Source organism: Crinia signifera, chromosome 4 (assembly GCF_055691185.1).
Source record: "Crinia signifera chromosome 4, ASM5569118v1, whole genome shotgun sequence".
Taxonomy (NCBI): Eukaryota; Metazoa; Chordata; class Amphibia; order Anura; family Myobatrachidae; genus Crinia; species Crinia signifera.
The window spans coordinates 47,657,458-47,673,316 of NC_139220.1; the positions used below are offsets into that span (position 1 = coordinate 47,657,458).

Genomic DNA, 15,859 nt, shown 5'->3' on the forward strand with positions numbered 1-15,859 from the left:
CCTCATGCCTCCAACATACAGGCCAGATAGATGCCCTCCCCCTCATGCCTCCAACATACAGGCCAGATAGGTGCTCTCCACCTCACACCCCCAATGTACAGGCCAGATAGATGCCCTCCCCCTCATGCCCCAATGTACAGGCCAGATAGATGCCTTTCCCCTTATGCCCCAACGTACAGGCCAGATAGATGCTCTCCACCTCATGCCTCCAACATACAGGCCAGATAGATGCCCTCCCCCTCATGCCCCAATGTACAGGCCAGATAGATGCTCTCCCCCTCATGCCCCAATGTACAGGCCAGATAGATGCCCTCCCCCTCATGCCCCCAATGTACAGGCCAGATAGATGCTCTCCACCTCATGCCTCCAACATACAGGCCAGATAGATGCTTTCCCCCTCATGCCTCCAACATACAGGCCAGATAGATGCCCTCCCCCTCATGCCTCCAACATACAGGCCAGATAGATGCCCTCCCCCTCATGCCCCCAATGTACAGGCCAGATAGATGCCCTCCCCCTCATGCCCCAATGTACAGGCCAGATAGATGCTCTCCACCTCACGCCCCCAATGTACAGGCCAGATAGATGCCCTCCCCCTCATGCCCCAATGTACAGGCCAGATAGATGCCCTCCCCCTCATGCCCCAATGTACAGGCCAGATCGATGCTCTCCCCCTCATGCCCCTACAGGCCAGATAGATGCCCTCACGCCCCCAATGTACAGGCCAGATAGATGCCCTCACGCCCCCAATGTACAGGCCAGATAGATGCTCTCCACCTCACGCCCCCAATATACAGGCCAGATAGATGCTCTCCACCTCATGCCCCAATGTACAGGCCAGATAGATGCCCTCCCCCTCACGCCCCCAATGTACAGGCCAGATAGATGCCCTCCCCCTCATGCCCCCAATGTACAGGCCAGATAGATGCCCTCCCCCTCATGCCTCCTATGTACAGGCCAAATAGATGCCCTCCCCCTTATGCCCCAATGTACAGGCCAGATAGATGCTCTTTCCCTCATGCCCCTACAGGCCAGATAGATGCCCTCACGCCCCCAATGTACAGGCCAGATAGATGCCCTCACACCCCCAATGTACAGGCCAGATAGATGCTCTCCACCTCACGCCCCCAATATACAGGCCAGATAGATGCTCTCCACCTCATGCCCCCAATATACAGGCCAGATAGATGCTCTCCACCTCATGCCCCAATGTACAGGCCAGATAGATGCCCTCCCCCTCACGCCCCCAATGTACAGGCCAGATAGATGCCCTCCCCCTCATGCCCCCAATGTACAGGCCAGATAGATGCCCTCCCCCTCATGCCTCCTATGTACAGGCCAAATAGATGCCCTCCCCCTTATGCCCCAATGTACAGGCCAGATAGATGCCCTCACACCCCCAATGTACAGGCCAGATAGATGCTCTCCACCTCACGCCCCCAATATACAGGCCAGATAGATGCTCTCCACCTCATGCCCCAATGTACAGGCCAGATAGATGCCCTCCCCCTCACGCCCCCAATGTACAGGCCAGATAGATGCCCTCCCCCTCATGCCCCCAATGTACAGGCCAGATAGATGCCCTCCCCCTCATGCCTCCTATGTACAGGCCAAATAGATGCCCTCCCCCTTATGCCCCAATGTACAGGCCAGATAGATGCTCTCCCCCTCATGCCCCAATGTACAGGCCAGATAGATGCCCTCCACCTCACACCCCCAATGTACAGGCCAGATAGATGCTTTCCCCCTCATGCCCCCAATGTACAGGCCAGATAGATGCTCTCCCCCTTATGCCCCAATGTACAGGCCAGATAGATGCTCTCCTCCTCATGCCCCAATGTACAGGCCAGATAGATGCCCTCCACCTCACACCCCCCAATGTACAGGCCAGATAGATGCCCTCCCCCTCATGCCCCAATGTACAGTCCAGATAGATGCCCTCCCCCTTATGCCCCAACGTACAGGCCAGATAGATGCTCTCCACCTCATGCCTCCAACATACAGGCCAGATAGATGCCCTCCCCCTCATGCCTCCAACATACAGGCCAGATAGGTGCTCTCCACCTCACACCCCCAATGTACAGGCCAGATAGATGCCCTCCCCCTCATGCCCCAATGTACAGGCCAGATAGATGCCCTTCCCCTTATGCCCCAACGTACAGGCCAGATAGATGCTCTCCACCTCATGCCTCCAACATACAGGCCAGATAGATGCTCTCCACCTCACGCCCCCAATGTACAGGCCAGATAGATGCCCTCCCCCTCATGCCCCAATGTACAGGCCAGATAGATGCCCTCCCCCTCATGCCCCAATGTACAGGCCAGATCGATGCTCTCCCCCTCATGCCCCTACAGGCCAGATAGATGCCCTCACGCCCCCAATGTACAGGCCAGATAGATGCCCTCACGCCCCCAATGTACAGGCCAGATAGATGCCCTCCCCCTCATGCCCCAATGTACAAGCCAGATAGATGCCCTCCCCCTCATGCCCCAATGTACAGGCCAGATAGATGCCCTCCCCCTCACGCCCCCAATGTACAGGCCAGATAGATGCCCTCCCCCTCACGCCCCCAATGTACAGGCCAGATAGATGCCCTCTCCCTCATGCCCCAATGTACAGGCCAGATAGATGCCCTCCCCCTCATGCCCCAATGTACAGGCCAGATAGGTGCTCTCCACCTCATGCCCCAATGTACAGGCCAGATAGATGCCCTCCCCCTCATGCCCCCAATATACAGGCCAGATAGATGCCCTCCCCCCATGCCCCAATGTACAGGCCAGATAGATGCTCTCCCCCTCATGCCCACAATGTACAGGACAGACACTTAGCAAATAAACCAATTTGTGTTTATGAAAGCCATACCACTTTGCCTCATTAGCGCACATTTGCATTTGAATGGAAAACTATTTTAATTTGAAGTTAGCAGCGCCTGATAATGTGGAATATTTATCCCATTTTGCAGAAGCCATCATTACATCAAATATAAAAATGACTTACCCCATACAGGTATATATACCCTATTCACATCGAACCTAATTACCGGGTTAATGCTGGTTTCTTGCCGGTTTGACCCGGTAATTGCTGCTATGTGAAAAAAAGGGTTACCGTGTCCCGCAAACCGGTAGCAAAACGGCAATATGAACCGGTAAAAAAGAAGGGTTCTTACTGGTTCCTTACGGTGTTGCTTTGCGGTGTGAACGGGTTAATCGGGTCGAGCGATCCGTTTCCCGTTCACACTCAGGAGGAGACAGTGCTTGCACCATCGCCAGCTCTAAGCGCTGCCTCCTCCCCCGCCCCTAATGATGCTCTGCCCCGCCCGCGCATGACGTCAGCGGGTTCGCTGAAGTGATGTGAACGGACCAAAATGCAGGGACACAGTGGGACTGAACTGTTTGAAGGTCCTGGTGTGACCCTGCATTTGCAGTCTGAATGCGGTATCAGTGGTGCAGAGCTGTACTTGGTCAATAAAGCATGGGCGCCCCCCTGTGGTTTAAAAACAAAAATCATTTGTTTTCATTTCAATTAGATGTCAATTGCATACCTCCCAACATGACCCTCTCCAGGAGGGACACAATGCTCTCTTTCTGGACTTCATTCTTATACCGCTTTCACACTGCCGAAACGTTTCAAAAACTGGTATTTTTAAAAGGTATTTAAAACGGGTCTGAGCCTTCACATTGCAGCAGATTACCGTTTTAAGTACCGTTTAAGTACCATTCACATCAGTCAACCCATTTAATCCCCTGAACACATTTCAAGGCAGAATGCAGAGGACAGCCTATCACAGGTCTGTAATCTGTTGTTTTTGCTAAATACCGTTTCAGAGCCATTCTCACTGCCTAAAAAACGGCTCTGAAACGTTTTGAAATACCGGTTATCTTTAACCGGTAAATCAACTCTGGCGCTTTCCCACTGCAGCCTTAAATGGGGAAAAAACGTCAATATACTGTTAAACAAGTGCGGTGTGAAAGGGGTATTAATTTGTGCTTGCCATCTCCTGTGTGGAAGGACCTTTCTTATCAATTAACCTGTTTTGAACAGGTGATGGCAATCATACATTAAAAGTGAAGTCCAGGAGCAAAGCATTGTGTCCCTTCTGGAGACGGTCATGTTGGGAGGTATGCAATTGCAAATTGTAGTGGCCGGTGCACAAAATACTTGTAAAGTACTCCCCATAGAGGTGAGGCGCAACATTAGCCTATTAGTATATAGGATACATCTATGTCATGTATTGTCAGATGATTTCAATGAAAACTGTGTCTGTATAATACTTTCCCATTAAAGCAATAATTGTGATGAAATCGAAATTGAAATCTTGTTTTTAGTTGATTGTTGGGACTGGAATGATGCAGACAATGGACAAATGTATCAAGGGATAAACAATAAATCAGCTCCTTGCTATCATATTTCAAACCCAGCTGTTAACATGGCAGATAGGAGCTGATTGGCTGGTTGTTTATCACTCTCCATGTTATCACTTTGTTAAGGCTTGATACATCTGGCCCTTTGTGACATGAGCTAGGCAATTTCCAAACTATGAAATGAACATTCCCTGTATTGAATACAGATTGCATTTAAAGTAGCTATATAGTACAAAAATATCCTTGTGTTGAATGTAGGAGGTCAATACAAACTGCTTCCTATTAATAATTAGTACTGGGATCTAGTCGGGGCCATCTTCCCCTATAGGCACACCGGGCAGCTGCACGGGGTTGGTGGCGGTCACACAATCAGTATGGCGGGACAGCATTCTCTACACTCCTGTCAGTCTGAAGCCAGGCAGTAAATGGCTGTCAGCAATGCTGATTGGTGGATGGCTTGAGCTATCCACCAATCAGAGTTCAGGCAGTCATTCACTGTGTGGAAGAATGTAGAGAAAAGGCCCCAGTGCTTTGATGTCTGTGATTGGGTGGGTAGTGGCCCCAGTGCTCTGTGTTTAGCACCATACCTCCCAACTGTCCCTCCCAAGGGTGGCAGTGTGTGTGTTGGGGGATTGGTTTGGAGCTCTACAGCGTAGTCGGTGATCGCATACACAAGCACACGGCATCTCTTCAGTGCAAGGAGGAAGTGCAGAAAGAGAGTTGGGGAGGCACAGGCGCTAGACCATATCCCCTTTGGCTAAAGCCACGCCTACTTGCTGTGGGTACGGATCATTAGGTCACCAGCATGTTGGTCGACAGTCATTAGGTCAACATGCATTTAGGTTGACATGAGTCTAGGTTGACAGGGTCATTAGATGGACATGGTCATTAGGTCGCAAGGTTCATAAGGTCAACATGGGGAAGGGTGACAAGGTCATAAGGTCGACATGGGGTTTTTCACATATTTGTTGTCCCGAATGTCGACACAGTCGACATGGATACTTAAACGTAGCACTATTCTGTTCTCCCACCACGCCCCTAATGGATGGTAGGGCATGAAATACCACCTGTCGGCACATGTTGGCTCAAAAAAATGTAAAAAAAACCCACGTCGACCTTTTGACCGTCGACCTAATGACCATGTCGACCTATACTCATGTCGACTCCTGCATGTCAACCTAAATGCATGTCGACCTAATGGTATCAAGCTTATGACTGTCATGCTGGTGACCCAATGACCGTATCCCCTTGCGGTGTAGCTCCACTCTCTTCTCAGGCCAGCCACGCCTTCGGAGCAGCAGGTCATGATTTTAAAGGCACAAGAGTTGGGATGTATGCTGTATATGCCCATGGTCTGACCTGCATGCCGGTCTAACAGCTGTCACTATTTAATGTTGCATGTACCAAGGTGGACCCCGGAAAGCTCAAACATGCAGTCAAAGTTGTGATGTTTAACCAGCTCTTCCTGTCATTTCCCATGGTTTTACTCATGTACCTGTTCATGAAATGGAGGGGCAATCCCTGTGGCACGGAGTTGCCCACATTCCACTGGGTTCTTCTGGAACTCTCCATCTTTGGACTGATTGAAGAAATACTTTTTTACTATTCACACAGGTAAGACAATGAATAGCACAGCAAGTGGAGTTGTCACAGGCACAGTGGAGGCTCCACCAATATCCATTATAGCATAGGATGTATATTTCCTAGCATACAGGGATATATCCAGTAAATTGTTACTTTAAATTAAAATAGTGTTTCAACCTCATAAATGGCCGCCACCTTAGTGTGCCTCATGAAATAGGCTGCTTTTTCATAAATATCAGTTCAGTCTACAGAAATATCAACTTTAAAGCAGTTTAGCGCAGAGAAGAGAAAGGGAGGACATGATAGAAACTTTCAAATATAGCAAAGGGTTTAACAAGGTACAGGTGGGAGACATTCTTCACAGGAAGAGGAGCAGCAGAACACGAGGACATGCACTGACACTAGAGCACGGGTGTCAAACGCAAGGCCCGCGGGCCAAATCCGGCCCGCCAGACCTCGTCATGTGGCCCGCGCGAGGAGATAGCACGCAGGGGCAGTGTGTCTAAAACAGGAGTGCTGCGGGCTGCGTCCACGGCCGCCTTACCTGTTCCTCCACTGTCGGCGGCCATGTTCCTGTAGGCACATATGTATGCGGCTACAGAAACATGGCCGCCGGCCTCCACGGCTAAGTGGAGGAGGGCCCGGCCGCCTGTTCCCTCTGATGCCCGGCAGTGACAGACACTGGGTGGGGACATCATGACGATGACGCCGCCCGCCCATGCGTCTGTAGAGAAGTAGGAGCAGGCAGGGAAGCTGGACCGGGAGTCAGGGACAGTGTGGCCGCAGCAAGCAGTGAAGAAAAGCTGGAAGCCACAGCAGCTGCAGGACAGACGGAGAAACAGTAAGGGCGAGATGTATCAAATGGAAAATGCGGTAAAACCCCGGTTTTACCGCATTTTCCAATGTATCAAAAATGATACCGCAGTGTAGGGGGGATGCAGTTAAGATCCCGGCGGTCGGGATCCCGGCGTTCAGAATCTCGACGCCGAAATCCCGACCGCCGAAATGCCGACACTTTCTCCCTCCTGGGGTGTCCACGACACCCCTGGAGGGATAATAAATTAGTGTGCCGAGCGTAGCGAGGCACCGGGCCCGCTGCGTGGCAAGCCCAGCGAGCCCGCAAGGGGGGGCGATCCACGTCCTCCCTTGTCGGCATTTCGGCTGTCGGGATTCCGGCGCCGGGATTCCGACCGCCGGGATTCAATACTGAATCCAGTGTAGGGTATCGCCACCTTTGGGTGGCGATACCCTATAGAAGCCTATGGGCTTCTTTTCGCCGACGCAAACCCGCCGCCTCGACGACCCCCCTCTCGCTTACCTTTCTGAAGGGTCCTCCTGGACCCTGGAAGGTAAACCCCTCCTCCCCCTAGTGACGCATCCGGACATCCTTCCGGCTGCAGGGGGGAGGAGGAGGCGCCGGGGACAACTTGCTTAGCTGTCCCCGGCGTGAGGGATGCAGGAGCCAGCTGGGAGGTGACGGAGACCCCCCGCACACCACATTCCAGGTATCGCGGGGGGCCTCTGTCACCGCATCGCGATGCCAGCCGCATTTGTTAGTACATATGCGGCGGCATTGCGGCGGGGGTGCCACGAAGGGCGGCTATATACATCCCGCCCTTAGTGAGGATCACACTCACAATAAAAAATATATATATATCTGCTGTTTCCTGAGGTGTGTCCCCGTGTATAATAATAATAATGCCATGACACCACAGGCTGCTCCTCCTGTATAATCATTTATATGTCATGGCATTACTTTTATTATATTATACAGGGGGAGCAGTCTGTGGAGTCATGGCATTGTTATTATACAGGGGGAGCAGCATGTGGTGTCATGGCATTCATTTTATATTATACAGGGGGAGCAGCCTGTGGTGTCATGGCATTATAATTATACAGGGGGACCTACAGATACAACCGGCCCTTTGAGGGTGACCAAACCGCTGATGCGGCCCCCGATGAATTTGAGTTTGACACCCCTGCACTAGAGGGAGGAAGATTCAGTGGAAATTTGAGGAAGAATTACTTCACAGAAAGAGTAGTGGATAAGTGGAATAGCCTCCCATCAGAGGTGGTAGACACAAATACAGTAGTACAATTTAAACATGCTTGGGATAGGCATGTTGATATCCTTACAAAGAAATAAGGATCAAATATGGTTTGAGGTAACATATTTAAAAAAGGGGCAGACTAGATGGGCCAAGTGGTTCTTATCTGCCGTCACATTCTATGTTTCTGTGTTAAAGCTGTGTTTCCCAGCTACAGACCTCAGGAACCCAGTGTCATAACAAAGTTTTAATGCGACCTGTGCTGGCCCCGCCCCTACACACATGACATCATGATGTCAGGACTAGGGGATGGGACTGCCGGCTCTGTCAATGTAGAACTCAGCATCTGCAATTTCTCTCGCTGAGGAATACTTCTCCTCTTGCAGTGTTAGTGAATAACAATGTGATAACCGCACTTAGCATAAGCTTGCTGTTAGCTGTGTAGATGGAATTGCGGTCTTCTCTTGCACCCAGGATAGCGCTGGCATAAATGCATGCTATAGGAATGGTGGCTACTTGCACCAGTTCATAGAAGAGTTGTTGGACTTGCATCTATAGGAGGCTGGACGTATGTATTGGTAGGCTGATGTCTGTCCCCTTTTCGCAGGCATGTACAAACTGTGGCCCTCCACATCCCAGCATGCCTTGCAACAGTTTTACTAATCCCCAATATCAAAACTGTGGCAAAGCATGATGGGATGTGTAGTTTCACAACAGCTGGAGGGCCATAGTTTGGACATGCATTCCTTACAGCAACATTTCTCACCTGGCTTTAGCTGGTTTGTGATTAGATTTACAAAAAATCTGGAAAGCCTGCATCCGACTGTTCATTTCAAGCTGTGAAAGGCCTAATGCAGCGGTTCTTAAACTTTTTTTATGAATCACAGACCCTGAATATCATAATTTTTTTCACTGCACCCCTAGGACAAAAGTTTATCATTTATAAAATCAGAAAAAAACAAAACATGAGGTAAATTGTGTTTGTATTCCATCCTTTTGGGGCTAAAATTACTAAGATGGAATGTTGTCCATAGCAACCAGATTCTATTGTCTTCTAGAAGATGTGAAATAAATAAGAAGTACAATCTGATTGGTTGCTATGGGCAACATTGCATCTTCAATAGAACTCCCAGCTTAGTAAATTTACCCTTTAGTTCCAGGTGGTAATGAACAGGATTCACTTCTGTTGGTCCACAAGTTGTCTATTACCTGTACATTGGTCATAAAATAATTTGAATTGGTCATGGACCACCAATTCAGGGAACCCCTGCAAGTACCCCAAGGCACCCCCAGGGTGAAACAACTGGCCTAATGCATTATAATAATAATGAAAAATATTATTATTATGATAAAGGCTAGTATTCTTAATTCTATATATGTACTTATGCCATTGCTGAAAACATAGTGATGGTCCTTTATTGGGGACAGACAGGTTCGCACGTTGTAATTACTCCATCTTTGTCTCCCGCAGATTGTTCCATCACCCTACATTATACAAGCACATCCATAAACAGCACCATGAGTGGACCGCCCCTGTGGGAGTGGTGTCACTGTACGCTCATCCACTAGAGCACATAGTAAGTAAAAACAACAATGGCTGCATATTACACCTGGGATTAAGGACTAGTGTGTCCATATAATGCTCAAACAGGAATAACAAGTTTACTATGTCAGCTACATAGAGTCTCCTCCTGAGGGACATATGCTTGGAGAGTTTTGATACAAAGAAAAGAGACAAAGTACCAACCAATCAGCTTCTGTCACTTTGCAGGCTGTGTTTGAAACTTACAGGTGTTAATTGGTTGATCCGCATTATCTCTCTCCAAGCATTGATGCATATGCCCCAGAATGAGATCACATCTAATGGCATTGTAATAGAAATCGGTTGGGATCATTTGGTCCACAGCAAGTTGGTCGACAAGCATTGGGTCGACACCATTAGGTCGACATGGGGATAAGTCGACATAGGCCAAGGTCGACATGACTTTAGGTTGATACAAGCATTAGGTCTAGGTAGACAGTCAAAAGGTCGACATGGGGGTTTTCAGTTCTTTTGCCAAATGTCGACACAGTCGACATGAACACAGTTTCAAGTGCACCGCATCCCCTTGCATCGCTTGCTGCGCTCACAATGCTTCGGGCACGGTGCCTCGCTACGCTCAGCACACTATTTTATTCTCCCACCACGCCCTAGTGGATGGTAGGGCATGAAATACCACCTGTCGGCACATGTCGGCTCCAAAAACAGTGAAAAACCCCATGTCAACCTTTTGACTGTCTACCTAGACCATATTGACCTAATTCTTGTGTCGACCTAATGACCTAGACCCATGTTGACCTTATGGTGTTGACCCAATGTTTGTCGACCATCATGCTGTAGACCAAATGACCATATCCCACAGAAATAGTTCTAAATGGGGGGCCTAAAGTCACAAACCTGCATATGCAGATTACATCTCGCTCTACCGTAAAATAAATCTAACATAAGCTGGTAAAGAAGATGTTTGCCCGGCCTAAACTGGTCTCTGCTAACAGTCTGAGCTTTGGCTTCCTTCAGAGCAGCCACACAAATGTCGCTCAGCAAATTAGCGGACGCTCCAAGCCCCATCAGCCCCCATACAGGCTCCTCCCTGATATCCAGTATAACCCAAGAGCTGCTGTTCCATGTTCTAGTCAACCTCTTTCTCATTTCAGTTCTCCAACATGTTGCCATCTATGGTTGGACCAATGCTGATGGGCTCCCATGTGGCCACCATAATGTTGTGGTTTTCTCTGGCACTGTTCATCACCACCATCTCCCACTGCGGCTACCACCTGCCCTTCCTGCCATCATCCGAGTTCCATGACTTTCATCACCTTAAGTAAGGAAATTAGGGAGAGAACGAGCTGAGCATTGATTCTTGTAGAGGATGATCACTAAAATAGACCCTTTCCTCCATATAGCTATCGTTGGGTTCTTCTATTGTGGCACCCTCCCTTTCCCACCATTGGGGGTTATATACTAAGATGGTCCATAGTAACCAATCAGAATCTAGCACATTCTAGAAGATAATTGATAGACGGATTGGTTGCCCATAGCAACATCCCATCTTTAATAGAACTCCAATCTTAGTAAATAAACCACATTGGCTTCAATCAAATACTTACAGCCTTTGTTTAACAGTGAGGAATTCCAACAGGATGAGCCTTGTAGTAATGGTGGCCATACAACTTGAGATGAAATGTACTATCAGACAGACCAATAATTTGACATTACCATAGACGGTACTCTTTACCTAGAACGGCCACAGCGATTTAGATCTCGGGCATCGCGAGTAAAATAAAATCGCGTCGGTCGCATCGCATGCGGCTAAAAACGCATGCGATGCAACCGACGCGATGCCCGCGATTTTACATAGGGAATAATGTTAAATGGATAATTGAACTCAATTTAAATAGGGAACAATGTTAAATGGGCAATTAAACCCAATTTACATAGGGAACAATGTTAAAGGCACCCTGAAGTGTGAAATGGCCTCCCCCAATTGTTAACGCCACCCCACGATCAACGTGAACCCGAAGCATGGCGAGCGCTGCGAAGGGCGGCGGTACGCGTCCTCCGACCTTTTCATACCCCCACTAACCACGTCGGCGTGGAGAATAGAAAGTGTGGCGAGCGCAGCGAGCCACCGAGCCCGAAGCGTGCCGAGCGCAGCGAGCCCCACGAGGGGTTGCGGATACCTTCACAGGTATCCGCGTACCTTCGCGGGCTTCACAGGTATCCGTGTCCCCTCGCAGGGCTCGCCACACTTTCTATTCTCAACTCCACGCCGACGTGGATAGTGGGGGTATGAAAAGGTCGGAGGACGCGTACCGCTGCGCTCGCCACGCTTCGGGTTCACGTTGATCGTGGGGTGGCGTTAACAATTGGGGGGGGGGGGGCATTTCACAGTTCAGGGTTTCTTTAACATTGTTCCCTATGTAAATTGGGTTCAATTGCCCATTTAACATTGTTCCCTATTTAAATTGAGTTCAATTATCCATTTAACATGTAAAATCGCGGCCAACGCGGTCATTCTAATTTAACATTATTCCCTATGTAAAATCGCGGGCATCGCGGTCAATATACATTTCACATTATTCCCTATGTAAAATCGCGGGCATCGCGCATGCCATTATAAATTAGCCGCGATGCCCGCGATTGTTGCCGTTCTAGGTAAAGAGTACCCCATACACTGTTAGATGATTGGCCTATGTTCCGGATGGTGAGTATATCTACAGTCAGATCCAAGCAGTAATTATTGCTTCCATCAGTGAATGCTGAAAGCTTTCTCGTGCCGGCAGGGATCATTGGTACTCAGCAATGCACTGTATAATCATCAGGCCTATCAGCCAATTAGGGTGATTATTGCATATAGTATTGCCACCCTAACTGATATTCCGCATCATGGAATCAGCCGAGGAGCTTACAATGAGCGGATCCATAAGATCACATCTAGACTTACTCAGTGCTGCAAAAGGCTGTGGGGAGGAGGCCACTGATGATCTCCCAATGGCCGGGCAACGCCTGTGTTTTCCAAGCCACTCCCAAATGCCGGCTCTTGTCACTCAACTTAGGAACGGTCACCGTACGGATGACATGCGCGGTCGTTCGATAATTGCTCGGCTGCTGAATCAGGCCCATTGTCCTTTGCTCCTGCACGTTCCAGATTTTTATTCCAACCAACCAAATTGTACAGATATATCTGTAGGTATGTATTCAGCTTAAGGGGGATATTCAACCCCAGGTCCCGACTGTTGGGCTGGCCCAACAGCCATGATCCTGTCCCATTCTCGGCTAGCTCGACGAAGTATAGGCAGGCGGGATTCAATGTCCTGCCTGCCGAGCATCGAAAAGGGGGCGTGGCCGCGAGATCTGGCCGTGGATCGTCGAGCTGCTGCCGAGAGCTCGACAATCCATGTCCACGTCCATTCTCGGCAGAACGGGCCCAACTTCTAAAGTCGGCCCCGTTCTGCTGAGATCCCTGTTCAATACTGTTGGGAAAGACAGCATTCAATAGGGCCCCACCGCTATTTCCCCCATCGGGAATAGTGGCGGGGGATTGAATACCCCCTAAGAAGCACTACACCCCTGATTGCAGTAACTAATTGAGCAGCTGAAATAAATACACAATGTAAAGTAACTGTTGTAGATAACAATGCCATACTGACGTGTTCCCCCTCTTCCAGGTTTAACCAGTGTTACGGAGTGCTGGGAGTATTTGATCGGCTGCACGGCACAGATCTGGTGTTCAAGCAATCTAAGGCTTATGACCGACATATATTGCTGCTAAATTTGACCCCTCTGACACAAAGCATTCCTGAGCCCACCAAAAAATCAGAGTAACCAACGGCTTGGAGAAACTCACACCAAGATGGGTATTAACGCTCTAGAGAAACTTACTCAGCCTCAACAATTAATATGGAATAGTTTTTAATTCATTTTAATTTGAGGGATGAATGACATAGGTGAATAAACCAGCTGCTCAATGAAAGAGGAACAATCAGATGTACATTTTTTTATTTGAAGTCAACATAATGTGGACCAATAAAAGAGCAGATGCTTCGCCAAGAACCAGAAGCATTAACAATAAAGGCCCTTGAATTGTTCTCTTCATTATCATGTTGTGATCTTGTGCAATATTCCTGTATTTATGGTGTCAATCCACTGTACCCAAATTCCACTGAGCCCCAGTAATACCAAGCAGAATGTTGTGTGGGGTAATGGATCCAGCTTGGATGTTCATACGAAATATATGCAACCAATGAAATGAGTGCCTGACGATGCTCCTCACATAGGGCCTAATTCAGACCTGATTGCTGCTGTTTGAATGTGCAGCGGCTAGCAAACAGTTAGATGCTGCCCCGCTGTAGCGAAATCCCGCCTTGTGAATGAATGTGCACTATGTACGAATCGATGTACATACAGTTAGATGCTGCCCCGCTGTAGTGAAATCCCGCCTTGTGAATGAATGTGCACTATGTACGAATAGATGTGTACGACTAGCGTTGTATTCACAGCAATGCGAAAATGGCCAAAATCCTTCGTTAGAGGTTCACGATCGAATGCTTTTTCCACTGTTCACTACTCATCACAAGCTAACATGCATTGCACATTCTCAGTGTATTCATAATCAGCCGCTGTGTGAATTCGCACAGCAGCAATCAAGACTGAATCAGGCCCATAGACCATTAGATATGGTCCGAGGAAGCTACAACAAGATACATTTACAACTAAAATACCTTTCATTTAGCAATTCGATTGGAAATCTGTTTTAATTATGTTAACATAACATCCTGATTCCGTTCCTTGACCCAAGGTTTATATTTGAATTATGTCTGTTAATAATTTTTGTAACCAGTGTTATATAATCTTTCGTAAGAATTTTTGATTTCTTGTGTAATATTAATAAATGAATGCTGCACTTTACTCTCTTACATAAGATAACGTTGTATACTTTCAGCAATGATACAGTTCTACTTTTCTATGTGTTTTACTCTATGGCGACCTTAACATGAACACAAGTAGCATCAGTTACTTCGGGAAGCAGGTGTAGGTTATTTTTTTGTGAAGAGCTTAAGGTCCTAGTTTCAGGATGTTGGCCTATAACAGCCATATTTTTAAAGCAGCAATCATTTACAAGGCGAAACCAGGTAGGTTTTGCTTAGTAAATGATTGCAGCTTTAAAAATACAGCTACGGTGCGTCTGGAAAGTATTCACAGCGCTTCAGTTAAAAAAAAAAAAAAAAAAAAAGTATTTCCCCCCTCAGAATTCTACACACAATACTCCATAACGACAACATGAAAAATTTTTTGGGAGATTTTTGTGAATCTATTTAAAATAAAAAAAAACGAAGAAATCACATGTACATAAGTATTCACAGCCTTTGGCATGAAGCTAAAAATTGAGCGCAGGTGCATTATGTTTACACTGATCATCTTTGAGATGTTCCTTCGGCTTAATTGGATTCCTCATGTGATAAATGTAGTTAATTGGACATGATTTGGAAAGGCACATGCCTGTCTATATAAGGTCCCACACGTGACCGTGCATGTCAGAGCACAAAGAGACTCCCATGGCGTGGAATAGATATGCACGGATTCAGTATTGAATCCCGGCGGTCGGGATCCCGGCGTTCAGAATCCCGACAGCCAAAATGCAGACAAGAGGGGGACGTGGATCGCCACGCTCGGCACACTAATTTATTCTCCCTCCAGGGGTGTCGTGGACACCCACGGAGGGAGAATGTGTCGGCATTTCGGCGGTCGGGATTCTGAACGCCGGGATCCCGACCGCCGGGATTGTAACTGCATCCCATATGCACAGCTATATCTGTTTGTTAATAAGGAATGACCACTTTAATTCAGAGCATGATGGAAAGATATAGCAAGTCCTAAAGACTGAGTAAAAAGTAGAGATGGAAAAGGGTGAAAGGGGTGTAACAAGTGAAAAAAGAAAAAGTTCTGCAAAATGAACATAAGAAGTATGAAATCTTCAGAAAAGCTACAGCAGTTAAGGCAAATGGATACATGACCACAGCAAGATGTCCGAAAAGCCCAAGGGAAGTGTCCCATGAGGAGTAGTATTATTGTATAGGTCAGTCATGCCAGATAGCGAGGAATCTATGGGAAGAGATATGAAGGCAGGCTGATATTTTCTCCATGGCCGCCAAATTTCAGATTTTATTCATAAGTTGCTTGTGGGGAGGAGGATCAGCACATTTCTATCTCTTAGCAATCCGACAAGCAACAAGCCACATTAATACCCCGTTCTCACTGCCGCAAAAACCCAATCATTTCCCGTGTCCTGTCAGTGTGAAAGGGTCTTTATGAAATTCCCAGGTGT

At 47.9% G+C, this 15,859-nt stretch overlaps 1 protein-coding gene across 1 annotated transcript in view; it reads left to right on the forward strand.

The window, feature by feature from the left end:
- Positions 1 to 14,442, forward strand: part of FAXDC2 (fatty acid hydroxylase domain containing 2) — a 44,857-nt gene extending 30,415 nt beyond the window's left edge. The window contains exons 6-9 of the mRNA XM_083181722.1: positions 5,771 to 5,976; positions 9,466 to 9,571; positions 10,689 to 10,855; positions 13,203 to 14,442. Of these exons, the coding sequence (XP_083037848.1) occupies positions 5,771 to 5,976; positions 9,466 to 9,571; positions 10,689 to 10,855; positions 13,203 to 13,359 (636 nt within the window). The 3' untranslated portion in view covers positions 13,360 to 14,442. The remainder of the gene's footprint in view (positions 1 to 5,770; positions 5,977 to 9,465; positions 9,572 to 10,688; positions 10,856 to 13,202) is intronic.
- Positions 14,443 to 15,859: the final 1,417 nt, after the last annotated feature.